Below are 15795 nucleotides of genomic sequence, written 5' to 3'. Positions count from 1 at the left end.
AGAGCTGTTGGCAGTGTTTCTCGCTCGGCGCCGCTTTTTACCGGTGCTGAGGGGGCAACATGTGCTGGTCAGGACGGACAGCATGGCCGCGGTAGCGTATTCCATCCGGATGGGGGGTATACGCTCCCGCTGCATGTCTCAGCTCGCTCGCCATCTGCTCCTCTGGAGTCATACGCGGCTGAAGTCGCTGCTTGCTATTCACACCCCGGATGGGCTCAACCGTGCGGCCAACAGGCTCTCACGGCAGCTCCTTCCCCGGGAGAATGGCGACTCCACCCCGAGTCATGCGTAAGTATGCACTCCCCCCAGTGAGCCTACTCGCGCAGTTTCTGTGCAAGGTCAGGGAGGACGAGGGGCAGGTCTTGCTAGTTGCGCCCCTGGCCCAACCGGACCTGGATATCAGAACTCTCCCTCCTCGCGACGCCCCCCCTGGCGAGTCCCTTTGAGAGAGGACCTACTCTCTCAGGGACAGGGCACCATCTGGCACCCTCGCTTAGTTCTGTGGAACCTCCACGTGGGGTCCATAAGACGCGACGAGGAAGACTTAGGTAACCTACCGGTGGCGGTGGTTAATACCATCACTCAGGCTAGTGCACCCTCTACGAGGCATGCCTACGCCCTGGAGTGGAGTCTATTCACTGAGTGGTGCGCTTCTCGCCGAGAAGACCCCCGATCTTGCCAGATCAGTGTTGTGCTTTCTTTCCTTCAGGACAGGTGGAGCGAAGGCTGTCGCGCTCCACACTGAGGGTTTACGTGGCCACCATCTCCGCTCATCATGATGCGTGGATGGCGGCACCGTGGGGAGGCATAACCTCATCATCCAGTTCCTCAGAGGTGCGAGGCGGATGTTTTCCCCCGCCCCCCTCTCATACCCTCTTGAGATCTCGCGGTAGTGCTACGAGCCTACGTGGGGATCCCTTCGAACCACTCGACTCAGTATCCTTGAGATTTCTGTCCTTGAAGACAGCTCTGCTGGTCGTGTTGGCATCGGTTAAGAGGGTTAGGTACCTGGAGGCATTTTCGGTCAGTGACTCGTGCCTAGAATTCGGGCCGGCCTACTCTCACGTTGTCCTGAGACCCCGGCCCGGCTATGTGCCCAAGGTTCCTACCACGCCGTTTAACAATCAGGTAGTGAGCCTGCAAGCGCTGCCCGCGGAGGAGGCAGACCCAGCCCTTTCATTGTTGTGTCCTGTTCGCGCTTTGCGAATATATGGGGACCACACTCAGAGCCTTAGATCCTCTGACCAGCTCTTTGTCCATTACAGTGGTCGGCAGATGGGAAGTGCCGTATCTAAACAGAGGTTGGCCCACTGGGTAGTGGATGCCATCTCCCTCGCCTTTGGGCCAGGGTGAGCCGTGTCCCCCGGGGGTGAGAGCGCACTCCATTACGGAGCATCGCATCCTCCTGGGCGTTAGCACGCGGCGCCTCTCTGACAGACATTTGTAGAGCTACGGGTTGGGTGACACCCAATACATTTGCAAGGTTACAATCTGCGCGTGGAGCCGGTTTCCTCAAGGGTATTAGGCAACCCTTGGTGATTGAGGAAACGATTCGGTTGAGGTGTCGAAACACGCTTGCTGCGCCACTCTCCCTAACCCGGAGATCTGTGCGCTTTTTCAGCTTTGTCAGTTTAGTTCCCCATTTCTTTGGCGAACCCTGCAGAGTTCCTCCGAGGCCCCCAGCACCTGACTCAGCGGAGGAGTCAGGTGTTGGCCCGTTACGTTGTCGGCATGCCCGCTGGTCAGCCCGCGTTCTGGGTATAGGTGCCTGCTATGTGTGATCCCTGCTGGCGATCCCATACGTTCACACAAGCCACGGTATAGTCCTCCCTTCTAGGGCAGGCTCGTGTCTTCCCTCCCCGCTAACCATCCTTATGCTAGGACCCCCCCCATCTCTGGGCTGGTCCATAGATTGTCACCAGGTCTCCCCTCTGGGTAGCAGGTGAGCTCCGCAGCGTCCTCCCTATCGGGACTGAACGCTTTCCCAACGTACTGTCGTATCAAAACCTTTTTACAGGGTTATTGCGACTCCCCGAAAAATATAACCGTTTCTGAACAGGTAAGTGAGGGCCAGGGGACACGTTGGAAGACTGTGTCTCGGGGCGTTGTAGGTGCGCTTGCTCTACTGCGTGGCACACCCTTCGCCAGGGGCGCAGTAAGGTTCTTTCGTTGTGGCGTTTTCCATAGATTTCCCCATAGTGGAAGTTTCCACATAGCATTGGAGTTCCCCATCCGAAGGGGAACGCTACGGTTACTAAAGTAACCCTTCGTTCCCCGAGGGGGGGAACGGAAATGCTATGTTCCTTCGCCACAACGATTGTCCCTTAGCTGTTGAGCGTGAAAGTCTCTTCAGCTAGAAAAGGATGTCGAGCATGGCACTGGCTGCGTCTTTATAGCATGACTGATTGTCATTGACGCCAGCTGTGCACGCTGACGCTGCCAACTCATTGGCATTTCATTGGCCCGTTTTTATACTCTTTCAGATGATTGGATTCTGACGAAATCCCCATAGTGGAAGTTTCCACATAGCATTTCCGTTCCCCCCCTCGGGGAACGAAGGGTTACTTTAGTAACCGTAGCGTTCTGTAGACAACTGAAAAAAAGATTTTGCTTAAGCGGTCTAATAATTTTGACCTTAAAATCATTCATTCATTTTCTTTTCGGCTTAGTCCCTTTATTGACCTTAAAATGGTTTTTAAAAAATTAAAAACTGATTTTATTCTAGCTGAAATATAACAAATAAGACTTTCTCCAGAGCAAAAAATATTATAGGAAATACTGTAAAAAATCCCTTGCTCTGTTAAACATCATTTGGGAAATATTTGAAAAAGAAATATAAAGTCACTAATAATTTTGACTTCAACCATACATGGAAAACATATTAAAGAACCTGCTTTAAAAAGTAAAAATATCCAAAATAATCTTAATGACTTATGAACCAACATACTAATTTTCACCTGTTTTATTGTCATTATATTTTTGCTAATAGATACTACCTAATAAATACTCTGGTTGTGGACGAAAATGAAGAGCTGTTGGGCCCCTAATAGTACCTCTGGGGATCCCATAATGGCATGGGCCCTTAGAATCATCCCAACTTTCCCCCTCCCATAGCGGCGGCCATAAATACTAGACATTTAGTTGTATAACTGCAGTTATTTCTTTATATGTGAAATTAAATATAGTTATGAAATAATAACTTAATCTTAATACAAGCATACATTTTTCTTTCCAATCCGTCAAATACCTGTTAAACCTCATATTACACGACTATGGTAATAGCATGGTGAATATCAAAATAACATAATGCTATACCATGGCATCCCCATGGGGCTTTAAAGGGCCAACAGTGCTCATTAGTGTAAACAAATACAAACGTTCTTAATCTGCAAATCTATTTCAGCCAACGTTTCATTTTTCAGCCCAATAAAAAACAGACTTTGGTCAAAAATAACCCTGAAAAATTGCAGTAGGCTGAGGTCATGCATCATTGCGAACAGCTCTCTTTACAAGCCTAAACAACACTGCTTAAGCTCATTGGCACATTGAAATCAACACCAGCACTACCTTAGACAGACATGAATCATAAATACTGAACGCGAAAGAGAGCCTTGGGACAAGTGGTGTTGAGCCAAAGCAGCGAGTTAATCATCAAATCAGTATTAACTGTGGGTAAAGCTTGCCAGACCAACAAAGCTGCTCTTTGTTTGTTTATTCGTTGGCGCGCACGTTACAGCCTGATGGTGTCAAAAAAACCTAACGATAATGACAACCTATCATTGAGGTATTGCGTAACAGAACAATACACGTCTATGTATTCTTTTCCAAACAAACATGACGTTACAGACTGAGTTGTAATGGTACATTTTGATGACAGACAGAATTGAAGGGGACTCTATGATTTCTGCAATGCGAAAAAATGCAAATCGAGTCATAATAATGGATTTAGATGTACAATGCGGACTGTAACAGCATTTTGCTAATGTGATGTATTGATGTAAAGTGGTCCCCTTGATGTAACACAGTTCACCTTTTGCAGCCTTGCAGTTTCGTAGATTTTGAGCATTTTGTCATGTTTTTTTACGGGGCATTGTGTTCTGCGCCCTGATTAGCGCATTGTGTTCTGATTGGCTGTAGACCATTTATTCACTAATCAAAGTCAATCTCATCTGTGCCGGAGTAGGGTCTGTCTGCGCACTGCAAGACAGGGGCGTAACATGAAAGGGTGTAACTTGTAGGACATTAGAGCAATAACTTGAAGTTATGGAGACAAACATGTCAAAACTGTGTACACCTTTCCCAACCCCAAACCCAACCATCACAGTTATTAATGTCTATACCTACCACACCCCTAAACACAACCATCATCATTATTAATGTCTATATCCACCCCAACCCTAACCCAACCATCACAGTTATTAATGTCTATACCTACCACACCCCTAAACACAACCATCATCATTATTAATGTCTATATCCACCCCAACCCTAACCCAACCATCACAGTTATTAATGTCTATATCCACCCCAACCCTAACCATCACAGTTATTAATGTCTATACCTACCATACCCCTAAACACAACCATCATCATTATTAATGTCTATATCCACCCCAACCCTAACCATCACTGTTATTAATGTCTATACCTACCACACCCCTAAACACAACCATCATCATTATTAATGTCTATATCCACCCCAACCCTAACCCAACCATCACAGTTATTAATGTCTACACCATCCCCAAACCTAAATCCAACCATCATTGTTATTAACGTCTAGACCTACCCCAATTCTTAACCCAACCAGCATCATCACTCTTCCCGAGGCCCTCACTCTTCCCGAGGCCCTCAGACTATGCAGTCACTCAGACTAGGACAGGTGTGCCAAGCTTGTGGCATCATATTTAAAAAGACTTGAGGCTGTAATTGCTGCCAAAGGTACATCAACAAAGTATTGAGCACAGGGTGTGAATACTTATGTACATGTGACTTTTTGGGTTTTTTATTTTAATTAAATTTGCAACAATTTCAAAAACTCTTTTTTCACATTGTCATTATAGAATTTTGAGGAAATAAATAAATTTAATCCATTTTGGAATAAGGCTGTAACATAAAAAATGTGGAAAAAGGGAAGCGATATGAATACTTTCTGGATGCACTGTAAGTACTTCCACCATCTTGCCAACAACATCCTGTTGTGAGATCTTGCATGGTTCAATGGGATCTCGATAACTGCAAGCTACGCCTCTAACTTACTACAAGTTAGGCTCCATCATGTTATGCCCGTCTTGCAGTCTGCAGACAGATACACTTGGCATGCTGTGTCTCCTGTACAGTACAGTATGTGTACAGCTTGCCAAATTTACATAAATCTTCGATAGATAGCAGTGTGACTCTGAAGTGCTGTACTGCATGTTTTCTTCCCAAAATGTGAAAAAAAGTGAAAAAAGTGTATTAAAAAAGTGAAGAAAAAAAACCCTGAACAAATGAAATTCAGGGAAAAACAAAACAGATTTCAAAAAGCCCTAAAAATGATAACACTGTTTACACACACAGACACACACACAACAGATGGCAAACTTGGTTCAAAGTCTCACCTTCTTCCAGTCCTTCACGAAATGATCCAGAGCTGCTCATAGTTCGGTTCTTCTCCTCCAGGCTCATCGAGGAGTTTCTCAGACGGGGGTCAATGTAGGGTTCGAATGAGCTTTCATGATTCCCATGGCCGTTGATGCCGCGCAAAGCAATAATTTGTGAAGATGTGGTGGGACTGCCTGGAGTTTGTCAACAACAGGGATCAAGGTTAAACAAAAAGCTCTACGACTGAACCTACTGACATGAGTGTGCATTCAAAGTTCATCGTAAAATGGAGATTAGTGGTTATGTTAGTTGTTAAAGCACAAACAAACAAAGAAATGGATTTTAATACATTAAAAGTGAGGATTCTAATATAGACATTCACTTTTTTTGTGTGTAAATCTTAATAATACCCAGCTGCAAGTATTGGATAATTCTAATAACACTAAAATCATTTTACAAATATTAAAATTCTACTAATAAATATCTATCTATCATTTATAGCATGTGTTTACCAAGTGTGTTAAAGTTGAAGCGTGTGCCTGAGGGCGAGCTGAGAGCAGATGCAGGGTTGTAAGGAGAAGAACTGGTTGAATCCTGTAGCCCAACAGCTGTAGGGGAACGCAGCCAATCACGAGTCTCCTCGTGACCTCTGACCTGCGGCACATGGCCATACCTGCAGGTTTAAAACAAGTGCACATGAGTGTGTGAAGCAGAGTTGTTTTTCTCTTCTGCATGAAAGTTCCCATGAAATCAGCTCCAAGAAAAACGTCACTATGCCAGGAAAATCACAAAGTAACAGAAAACCCAAGTCCACAGCTACAAACTCCAAGGATTATTTACTGTACATTCTGCAATATTTAACCAGGACAGCGAGTACATGCAAAGTAAACACCAAACTGTGAACAAAACGAATCAAAAACCAGTTGACACAATCTGCACTAGCATATTATCCAAGGAACTACTAATAAAATAAAAATATTTAGAAGTTAAATTATTGTTTTGGTAGACAAATTTAAAATATAACTATATTATTATATACATATATATACTCAAACCATTAACTCAAACCATTTGAGGAAACCGATTGCAACAAACAATTTAAGTTCAAAAACTAATCATAATGAGTACTGTGAACTTACTCCATTTGAGTAAATGGAGCAATTTGAGCACAGTAAAACCCAATAAATGAAGAGAACTCAAACCAACTGAGTACCGTAAAACTCAATAAGTTAAGGCAACTCAAACGGCTTGAGGAAAATAATTGCTACAAACTATTTGAGTTTAAAAACTAATCTATACGAGTACTGTGAACTTACTCCATTTAAGTTGAAGTAATGAGGTATTTATTCTATCTATCTATCTATCTATCTATCTATCTATCTATCTATCTATCTATCTATCTATCTATCTATCTATCTATCTATCTATCTATCTATCTATCTATCTATCTATCTATCTATATATATATATATATATATATATATATATATATAGTGTTTAATTCCAGATGATGCTTTGTTGTTCATGTTGAATCAGACATTAATAAAAAAATGATTCATAGTTCAGTGGGGGAATCAAATGTGCACTGAGAAATGACTCGCTGATAACTGAAGTAATTCATCTAATTTGAACAAAGGCTGTTTACACAATGCTGTTTACAAACTGATACCTGAAAACATTTTAGTCATTTTCACAGTTCATTTACATAACATTGTAGGGTTGTAGGGCAATTATTTCGGTCATAATTGTAATCATGATTATTCAAAACGATTACAGTTGAAGTCAAAATGTTTAGCCTTCCCGTGAATTATTATTATTATTTTTTATAAATATTTCCCAAATGATGTTTAACAGAGCAAGGAATTTTTCACAGTATTTCCTATAATATTTTTTCTTAGAAATGAGCTATTAAATCTATTATGTTTAGAAATGGGTTGAAAAAATCTTCTTTCCATTAAACAGAAATTGGGGAAAAAGGATCACTAATAATTCTGGAGGGCTAATAATTCTGACTTCAACAGTATATATACTTATTTTCTTCCCTGTAAATAAGAAAAGGTAAATAAATACAATAGAATAAAAATATGAAACAAACTGAGCTTTAAGCATTTTCACTGTAAGAAAAAATCTTAATTATAGCTACAAAAGTCTTTCAGTCAAGAGCAGTGAGTGATTTTCTCCTTTGGTTGTTTGATTAATGATAAAAACAGTCAGCAGCAGGAATATGGCACACTGTCACTTTAAGAGCAGTGTGGTTCTGTTTAACAGTTTCTCTTTCACAAGTCTTTTTATTCTCAACTCATTTTTTTATTACACAAATGAGGGCTAATATGAATAATCACTAAACACAGCATTTTGACACAGATTTGACAATTAAAACGCTCACATTAAGATGACTTTAGATGTGTGTGCTCTGCTCGTCTCTGAGGCTGAGTGCGCGCACACAACAACATGCGGTCTCGTTCGCGCTTTTAAAAACATGATGATTTGAATGTACATCAATAAATGATGCACGTCCCGTGCTGCAAGTTACACTACAGTACACGCTTTTAGTAATTTTCACGTGAAACTGAGCTTTGCAAAGCAACAAATGTGTACAACTGGAAAAGGGGCGGTATATGGTGCAATAATCATTTTATCTCGATTAATGTTTTTTGATAATCGTTAAAAGCTAAAATCAAAACCGAAACCGAATTTACAATTAATTACACAGCCCTATAACATTGGCGTTCTGAGGGTTTGAACACAGAATGTTTTGAGAATTGTTTTGAAATTTGGTAGGGCTGCACAATACATCGTTTTAGCATCGATATAGCAATGTGCACATTCACTATAGTCACATCACAGGATCTGCAACATTGAGTCAGTAATGTAGTTGATAAGCACAACACTTCAGGACCCGAGATTTGTGGCATCACTATAGAGTTTAACCATAATAGTGATAGTTAATTATTTGATGAGCTTTAAAGTATTTCAAGTACGTTTAAAGCATTTAGTCTTTAGTAATGATGTATTTTTATTATTTTTTGAATTTGATTTGACATTTGATTATTCAAATTCTGTACCTGAATATGGTAAAATTGCCAGAAAACCATAAAGCACTGTTTTTTTAAAATGTTTCAATTTCCAAAAATTTGAAATTCACTTTTAACTTTGCTCTTTTGCATTTATCTGTACTTGTACTTTGTTTATATTACATTTGTGCATGATTCACTCCCCTACAAAATAATCACAATTAATCAGTTATTTCCAAATAGAGCTATTTAAGCCATCTTGTGAAATTGTATCGTAAAATGTGTCGCAGAAAAACAAAACAAAATCGCAATATCAGATTTTTTTCAACATCATGCAGCCCTAAAAATAAGTGTTTGACAACCAAAATAATAAAAAAATGAATGAGCAAACATGTGTAGTGTTTCTTTACAACGTGACATCTCCATCTACTGGCCTGGCATGCATACTAATACTATTTTCCACTTCAGTGCATTTTCACAAGAATGAAAATAAAAAAAGTTTCCATTTTAGTAAAAACATTGTGACTGTACACAGCAGCATGTTTTGTCAATTATTTTGGCTGTCCAAAACCCAACCCATTGTGAATACGTAGTCCTGTATACATTTCTGGAGAGAGCGAATTATAGACTGAGGTACGTATGGCTGCATTTCATCTTTAAAACGAATGCTACAAGGTGGTATGATGCCACTGACAGCTTCTGTTCCTTTTTGCGCTACCAGCTGACCACCTTCCAGGAAGCAGGTAAAACAAAAACAAAGGCAAAACATAAAATAAATAAGTAAATAACAGGGTAAGAGCGTGGTAAGATCTGAAACCGTATTAAAAATCAGGCGGCCACGAGGGCTTTTCTTTTTCTGGATTGCTTTTGAAAACATTGTCGGTTGGGTTTAGGGAAGGTGGTGGGCAGGTTAACTGGTGCTTTTGAAACCACTATCGCTTGGGTTTAGGAAAAGGAGTGGGTGGAGGCATCAGTCAGTCGGTCAGTTGGTCAGTCAGTCGACATCAACTTCTGGTGGAGTTGGCTCAAATGGCACTTGCGAGACAAATTTGCGATCTGAAAAAGCATACACAGCGGCCTCTGGTGGATTTACACTAGAAGAGCAGGCGCGAATAGCACTTGCGAGAGAATTTTGAGATCTGAAAAAGCATACAAAGAGGCCTCTGGTGGATTTACACTAGAAGAGCAAGCGCGAATAGCACTTGCGAGAGAATTTTGAGATCTGAAAAAGCATACAAAGCAGCCTCTGGTGGATTTACACTAGAAGAGCAAGCGCGAATAGCACTCGCGAGAGAATTTTGAGATCTGAAAAAGCGTACACAGCGGCCTCTGGTGGATTTACACTAGAAGAGCAGGCGCGAATAGCACTTGCGAGAGAATTTTGAGATCTGAAAAAGCATACAAAGAGGCCTCTGGTGGATTTACACTAGAAGAGCAAGCGCGAATAGCACTCGCAAGAGAATTTTGAGATCTGAAAAAGCATACACAGCGGCCTCTGGTGGATTTACACTAGAAGAGCAGGCGCGAATAGCACTCGCGAGAGATTTTTGAGATCTGGAAAAGTGTACACAGTGGCCTCTGGTGGATTCGCAAAAACAAATACTACAAAAAAGAAACAAAAAAAAAAAAAAACGTAGCTCCTGGGATGTATTTCGCCCTCTCCAGTAATGTATGAAGGGGTACATATCCATAAAGAGCCTGGGTTGCCAGAACTACTAGAACTAAAAGAGTCATTTGTTCATAAATTAATGCTCACACATTTTCTGATATCAAGCCAAACATACAAACAAACTGGCAACCCTGATCCCACTTGCTAACACTTGCAAGACAAAAACACAAAGCACAACTGATCGTTTGACCACAAATATAGCTTTACCTGTCCTGCTTCCGCGGCAGAGTGTTGTGGGTAAATTTAGGACTAGCAGAGGGAGAAGAGTGAGGGCTAGAGGAGGGCACAGGGCAGACAAAACAAAAAAGAAGCAGATAAAAGTGACAGAAGAAGGGAGAGGAGATAAAGAAATGATTAAAGAGGCGTAACTGGAGAGGAAGACAGATCATGAGTACAGATCTAAACCCTACTTACAAGTCATAAACAGCTAAGTTAACACAAACAACCAGTATCTCACCTGTCTGAGAGTCCGGTTCGGGCACTGTTGACGCGATTAAGACATAAATCTTCTTTTCCCAAGCACACATTTATGGGGTCACCATTGGTGTGGTTGGAGCTTTGAGAAGGGTAGTCCAATCCACCCTTGCCTCCCCAAGGAGAGAAAGCTGATCCTGGACTGGAGATCACAGAGGAAAGGGTCTGTTCTCCATGACCTCCAGAGGGCACCGTCAGATTTTCGCTGTAATCTGGACCGCTGGTGATGGATTTTGAGTCCAGAGATTCATTCTGTTGGATTGATGTGGCGTGGGGATTGGAGATAACTGTGGAGTTCTTCATGTTCTCCATGGTGGTGACCGGCACTTGCTTGCATGATTTAGTACCAAAGAGTCTGTATGTAAAGTGTATAGAGAGATTTAACAATGAGACAGATTGAAAATCAGACTGTGGTAATATCAGGTTGCAATGACTGAACTGCAAACAAATGACTCTTATGAACACATTTTATTATTGACCCAAGAAACTGTCTCAACCCTATTTGTAAGTTAGATGTTTCAATGAGACTTAAAGTTTTGGGCAAGCTACTTGGAAAATGTAGTGAGCTACGCTATTAGTTACTCTACTTAAAATGTAGCTTAACTACACTAAAAGCTACCCTCTGGGATATGTAGCAAGCTAAGCTAAAACTTCAATCCAAGTCAGGTTTGTCTTAGTGATCAATAAAACTGCCAATAAAACATGCGTTAAACATGCTGTAAACATAATTGTTAAGTTCAGTTATTTACTGCAATTAAAATGCTGTTCCAAACAAAAACAAAATTTACTAGACAGCTAAAACAAAAAAACACAGCAAATTAATTCAATTAATTCCCTATAGTATTGTTCAAAAACACTATAGTATTTTAAATATTTTAAATACTGTATTTACATTAAAATACTATACTTTTTTTAATGTACAACTGCAGGTGGGCACATTTGCAGAGCAAACAGTGACTAAATCTAAAACCAATTCAACTCCAACAAGAGCACAGCATCAAAATTAGATTTAAGACGTACATTGAGGTATGGTCCTGCTTCAGAAATAATTCCTCTACAATTATCTTTCCATCATGCTAGTTTCTTGTGTGAGCCCAGTGATTGATTGCCGACGTCACTGACCGGAGCGAGAGGTGGCAGTAACGGACCAAAAAGTTGGTTTTCAACCACCGTAAAACACGAAGAAGAAGAATTTGTCATTCACGCTAACATATGGGTTTACTTTCATCGGCTAGAAACCGGTTTCACAGCTTTGTGAATGGTCTCCAGTAGTTAGACTGGACACCCCTGTTCTTCCCTAAAGAAAATACAAAGTAAAGACAGTCTGGTATCTGATTTTTCTCATTACTTCATGGAATGACCAGTTAGATAACATCAGTCTATCTATAGTCTGGTTCTACTAACTAATGGAGCAATCAGTCAGAGCTAGCAAGCTAATCAGCTAGAACAAACACTAGCCTCTAGGTCTGTGCCATGTCTCAGAGAAACATCAAGAAGGCCAAAAAACTACACTTGTGGTGGCCAGAAGATGACTTTCGAGCCTCCGAATCTCAACTAACATCAAATGGCTCAGATAAACAGCAACTCCTGTGAACATCATCCAACAACCAAGCAGGAGCATACTCTGGAACCCACACAGCACAGCTGAGAACCGCTGTGCAAATATTTGAGTGCCCTAAAATTATGCTTTCATCCACACAGAGTATGCTTCGCTAAATACATTTCGCATTAACAGTCTTTCAAGTCTTCATGAGCGAAACTAGAAGCTAGAAAGTGTTTGCAAGGACATACCATTTATGGATTTTTGTCCTCCTGTTTTCTGCACAATTGGCATCCCCATCTACATAGTTTTAAGTACCCAGTTATCCACATCAGCTTCTGTGTCCATCTGGTTAGTCATTCCCATTGGGGACTTGAGCAAGTTGCAACTCTTAGGATTGGCCTCAAATATCAAAGCTCGAATTGTTGTAGTGAACTGTAAGTGGTGTTGATGCAACAAGAACTTGATAAACTCCAGTACACTGCCTTTTTGGATGATTTTTGAAAGGAGCAGTGTGCTGCGTGTTTTATGTTGCCAGGAAACCACTGCATCAAATGCCTTGGTGCAGGAGTGCATGATATCAGGCATTTTTTCATTCAGAATTTACTTTTTTTTTTCAGCAGTAGTCTGTCAGACAGATCCAGGAAATCACAAGGTGTAGCAGGCAGGTTAAACTGCTCACAGTTAATATAAAGGTGCCTCCCAAAAAAATGTGTTTGGTGTGATCGGGCCTTAGCTTGCAAATCCTTCTGACAAAAAAAAATAAATAAAATAAAAAATCACCCTGATCAATTTAAACTGTTAGATCAACAGTGATTTTGTGGATGTTTCTTAAATCTTTCTGACAGACAGATTAAAATGAATTTGTAACATAATATAACTGAGTTATATTCAAATTGCTAGCTTCCAAGTGTGTTTGAGACATCTGGTTAGTAGTACTAAAGACTACAGAATTCACAAGACATGTCACTTGTATAGTTTTGAATGGGAAAAGTGTAACTGTCAATATGGTGAATGAAGCCCCGCCTTCTAATACAGGAGCCAATCAGTGATCGTTATATGGCAAATAAAGCTCGCCTTCGAGTACAGGAGCCAATCAGTGATGGCTATAGGATGACAATTCTCTTGTGAGGGGCTTGTACCAGATGTAAGTTTTTGCAGATTGTGTGATACGAACATTTAGGAATGAAACTAAAGAGACAGTTGTTGTTTAATTTTGTTGATTATTCGTAATATGTAATGTAATCGTAAGCTTGTGAATTAGTTTTGGAGAACTTGATGTTTCCCAATTCAAAGAGAATGCCCAAGCATACTGCCTGAGAGGCGTTTCAAAGATGGCCACCAAGTGAAATGACTTGCCTTAAAGGGACTTTGGTAGTACCAAAGAGCTTAGAATGACTAAGAGGTGACACTCAATAGAACGTTCCATTGCAACAGCAGTGCCCAGCAACAGCCCCGGATTCCACCATTTTGGAGTGAAAGCGATCGGTTGTCCATTGGATCTTATTGCTGTTGCGATGGAAAGCAGCTGCTTTGTTTTTTATTTATTTACTTAAAAAGCGCATTAAAGCTGAGATACAACCTGAAAGACGACAATACAACACTTACAATCACAATCATCAGCACTTTTAATAGTTTATTTTACAGACTTAATAGATAATATGCTGTTGTTCTATTGGAACTTTCATTCCAAAATGGCTGCCACGCCATCTAGTGGCTGTTTCCCAAATCGCACAAGAGTGTCGCCTTTTGGTGATTCTATGCTCTTTGTTAGTACCCACAGGGTACTCGAATGGGTACATTTACTGCAAAAAATAACATTGTAACTCGAGTTTTTGGAGCGATTTGAACAACAAGTGATGACCAAAACTAGGTAAACTCTTGGCACTGATATATGTAGAATTTGTCATGTACACACAAGATGCATCTCAGCTGTTGTTTGTAATGTGAAGTAAATCCACACTTTTCTGATGAAGTGTTAGCAAACACTTGAGCAGCGGCAATACTACAACATACTCCACCATGATGTGTGTTTGTTTGCAATTGCCTTTAACCTACACCACCCTAAACAACCTATACACATGCTTGACCATTGTTTTCAAAGACTCATTTTCAGGTGTTTACACAGACACAACAACAATAAATATTTTCAGAAATTCTACAGTAAAATTTTTTTCATATGTATGTGTTTTCAGTCCCAAACACAATTCAAGTCGAGAACTGCTGTGCAAATATTTCAACTTACCTACGAAAAGTTGGCGAAGACATTTCTGGATACTTTCCTCCTGTTTGCCTTCCAGGTTGCATCCCTGACTGACTTGTCTTCAGTACCTGGTTATCCACATCTGAAAAGATCCCCTTTTCCCGGTCTGTCTGGTTAGTAGCTCCCACAGGGGACTTGACCAAGTTGCGACTCTTGGGGTTGGGAAGTGTGGCAGTGCCTTTGTTACAAAAACTAGAATCAAAGTTTGAGTTGGTGGAGCGATTTGAACAGCGAGTGGCACCGGTTCGGCTAGGTCTTGGTAAACTACGATACTGAAGTGTCGTCCGAGCACTTGGGGGAAGGTATCCGTCATCGACAGCTGTCTGCCGACACACAATTCGACTCCCAGAGAAGCCGACAGATTTAGGTATCTTGCCCACTGTAGCAGAGCCGCTAGTTACCACAGCACCACTCGCGGTAATTGTTGCCATTGTTCCCGGGGCTTTTTTGAAGCCAAAAGTGCTGGTAGGTGTGCGTGCAGTTGAATTGAGAGGAGGTTTCTTAGTGTCGTCTACAGTCATGGAGTGGGTGCTGTTAGAGCGTCCTTTTTCTGATACCTTGGCGTCATCTGTCTTACCTGTGGGATGATCAAGGACATGAACTGTCAAGCACAATGATTTTGATGGTTTTGAATACAAATGCATGGTCCGTGTCAAGACTCGTCTGAAAGTAAGCCTTATCTGAGCACACAGCTCAAGATAATGTAGGTGTTATAGTTCAGTGTGTGAGCAGATAGAGATCTTTTTGCCTGTTATGCCTCAGGAAACCACTTAGAAATTGTTGTGGCTCTTACATTGTTGTTAATGTTGAAGCTACTGTTTTGTTTCTGTACATTTAAACTAGAGCTGTGGAATTTGGGGAAAATATTTAATTGGGTTTTTTTTAACAGATATTGCGATTTCAATTTGATTTGACATTTAATTTTGTAATCAAGATTCAGCTCAATATTCTGTATCGTAGCTTCCTACTGCTAAAATGCAGTGAGTGTTTGTTAAAAAAAGGAACTGAAAAAATATTAAATAACTACAACTTCTATTCAAATTTGTTAATAAATATTCAGAAATTAAACACTAATGTTTCTCTAGAGCAAACAGCAGTGAGTTATGGTGTTAGTTATCTCCTGGTGCCTTTATGGTGTTTTTTATATGTTTTAACAGCTGCAAACAACGCTGAAATTGTACTTTGCTGTTGCTTTCTACTAGACTGAGTGTCACTAACAATACTTTTTGTTGACGCTCCTATAGCTGCCTGT

The 15795-nt window shown here is 40.8% G+C and overlaps 1 protein-coding gene across 1 annotated transcript in view; it reads right to left on the bottom strand.

Moving 5' to 3' along the window:
- nav2b (neuron navigator 2b) overlaps positions 1–15795 on the bottom strand; it is a 131182-nt gene that overhangs the window by 31535 nt on the left and 83852 nt on the right. The window contains 5 exon segments of the mRNA XM_056451251.1: positions 5601–5777; positions 6096–6256; positions 10474–10539; positions 10724–11095; positions 14526–15120. Of these exon segments, the coding sequence (XP_056307226.1) occupies positions 5601–5777; positions 6096–6256; positions 10474–10539; positions 10724–11095; positions 14526–15120 (1371 nt within the window).

Source organism: Danio aesculapii, chromosome 25, assembly GCF_903798145.1.
Source record: "Danio aesculapii chromosome 25, fDanAes4.1, whole genome shotgun sequence".
Lineage (NCBI taxonomy): Eukaryota > Metazoa > Chordata > Actinopteri > Cypriniformes > Danionidae > Danio > Danio aesculapii.
The sequence above is the reverse complement of the archived record's forward strand: the minus strand, read 5'-3'. Positions and strand labels throughout refer to the sequence as shown.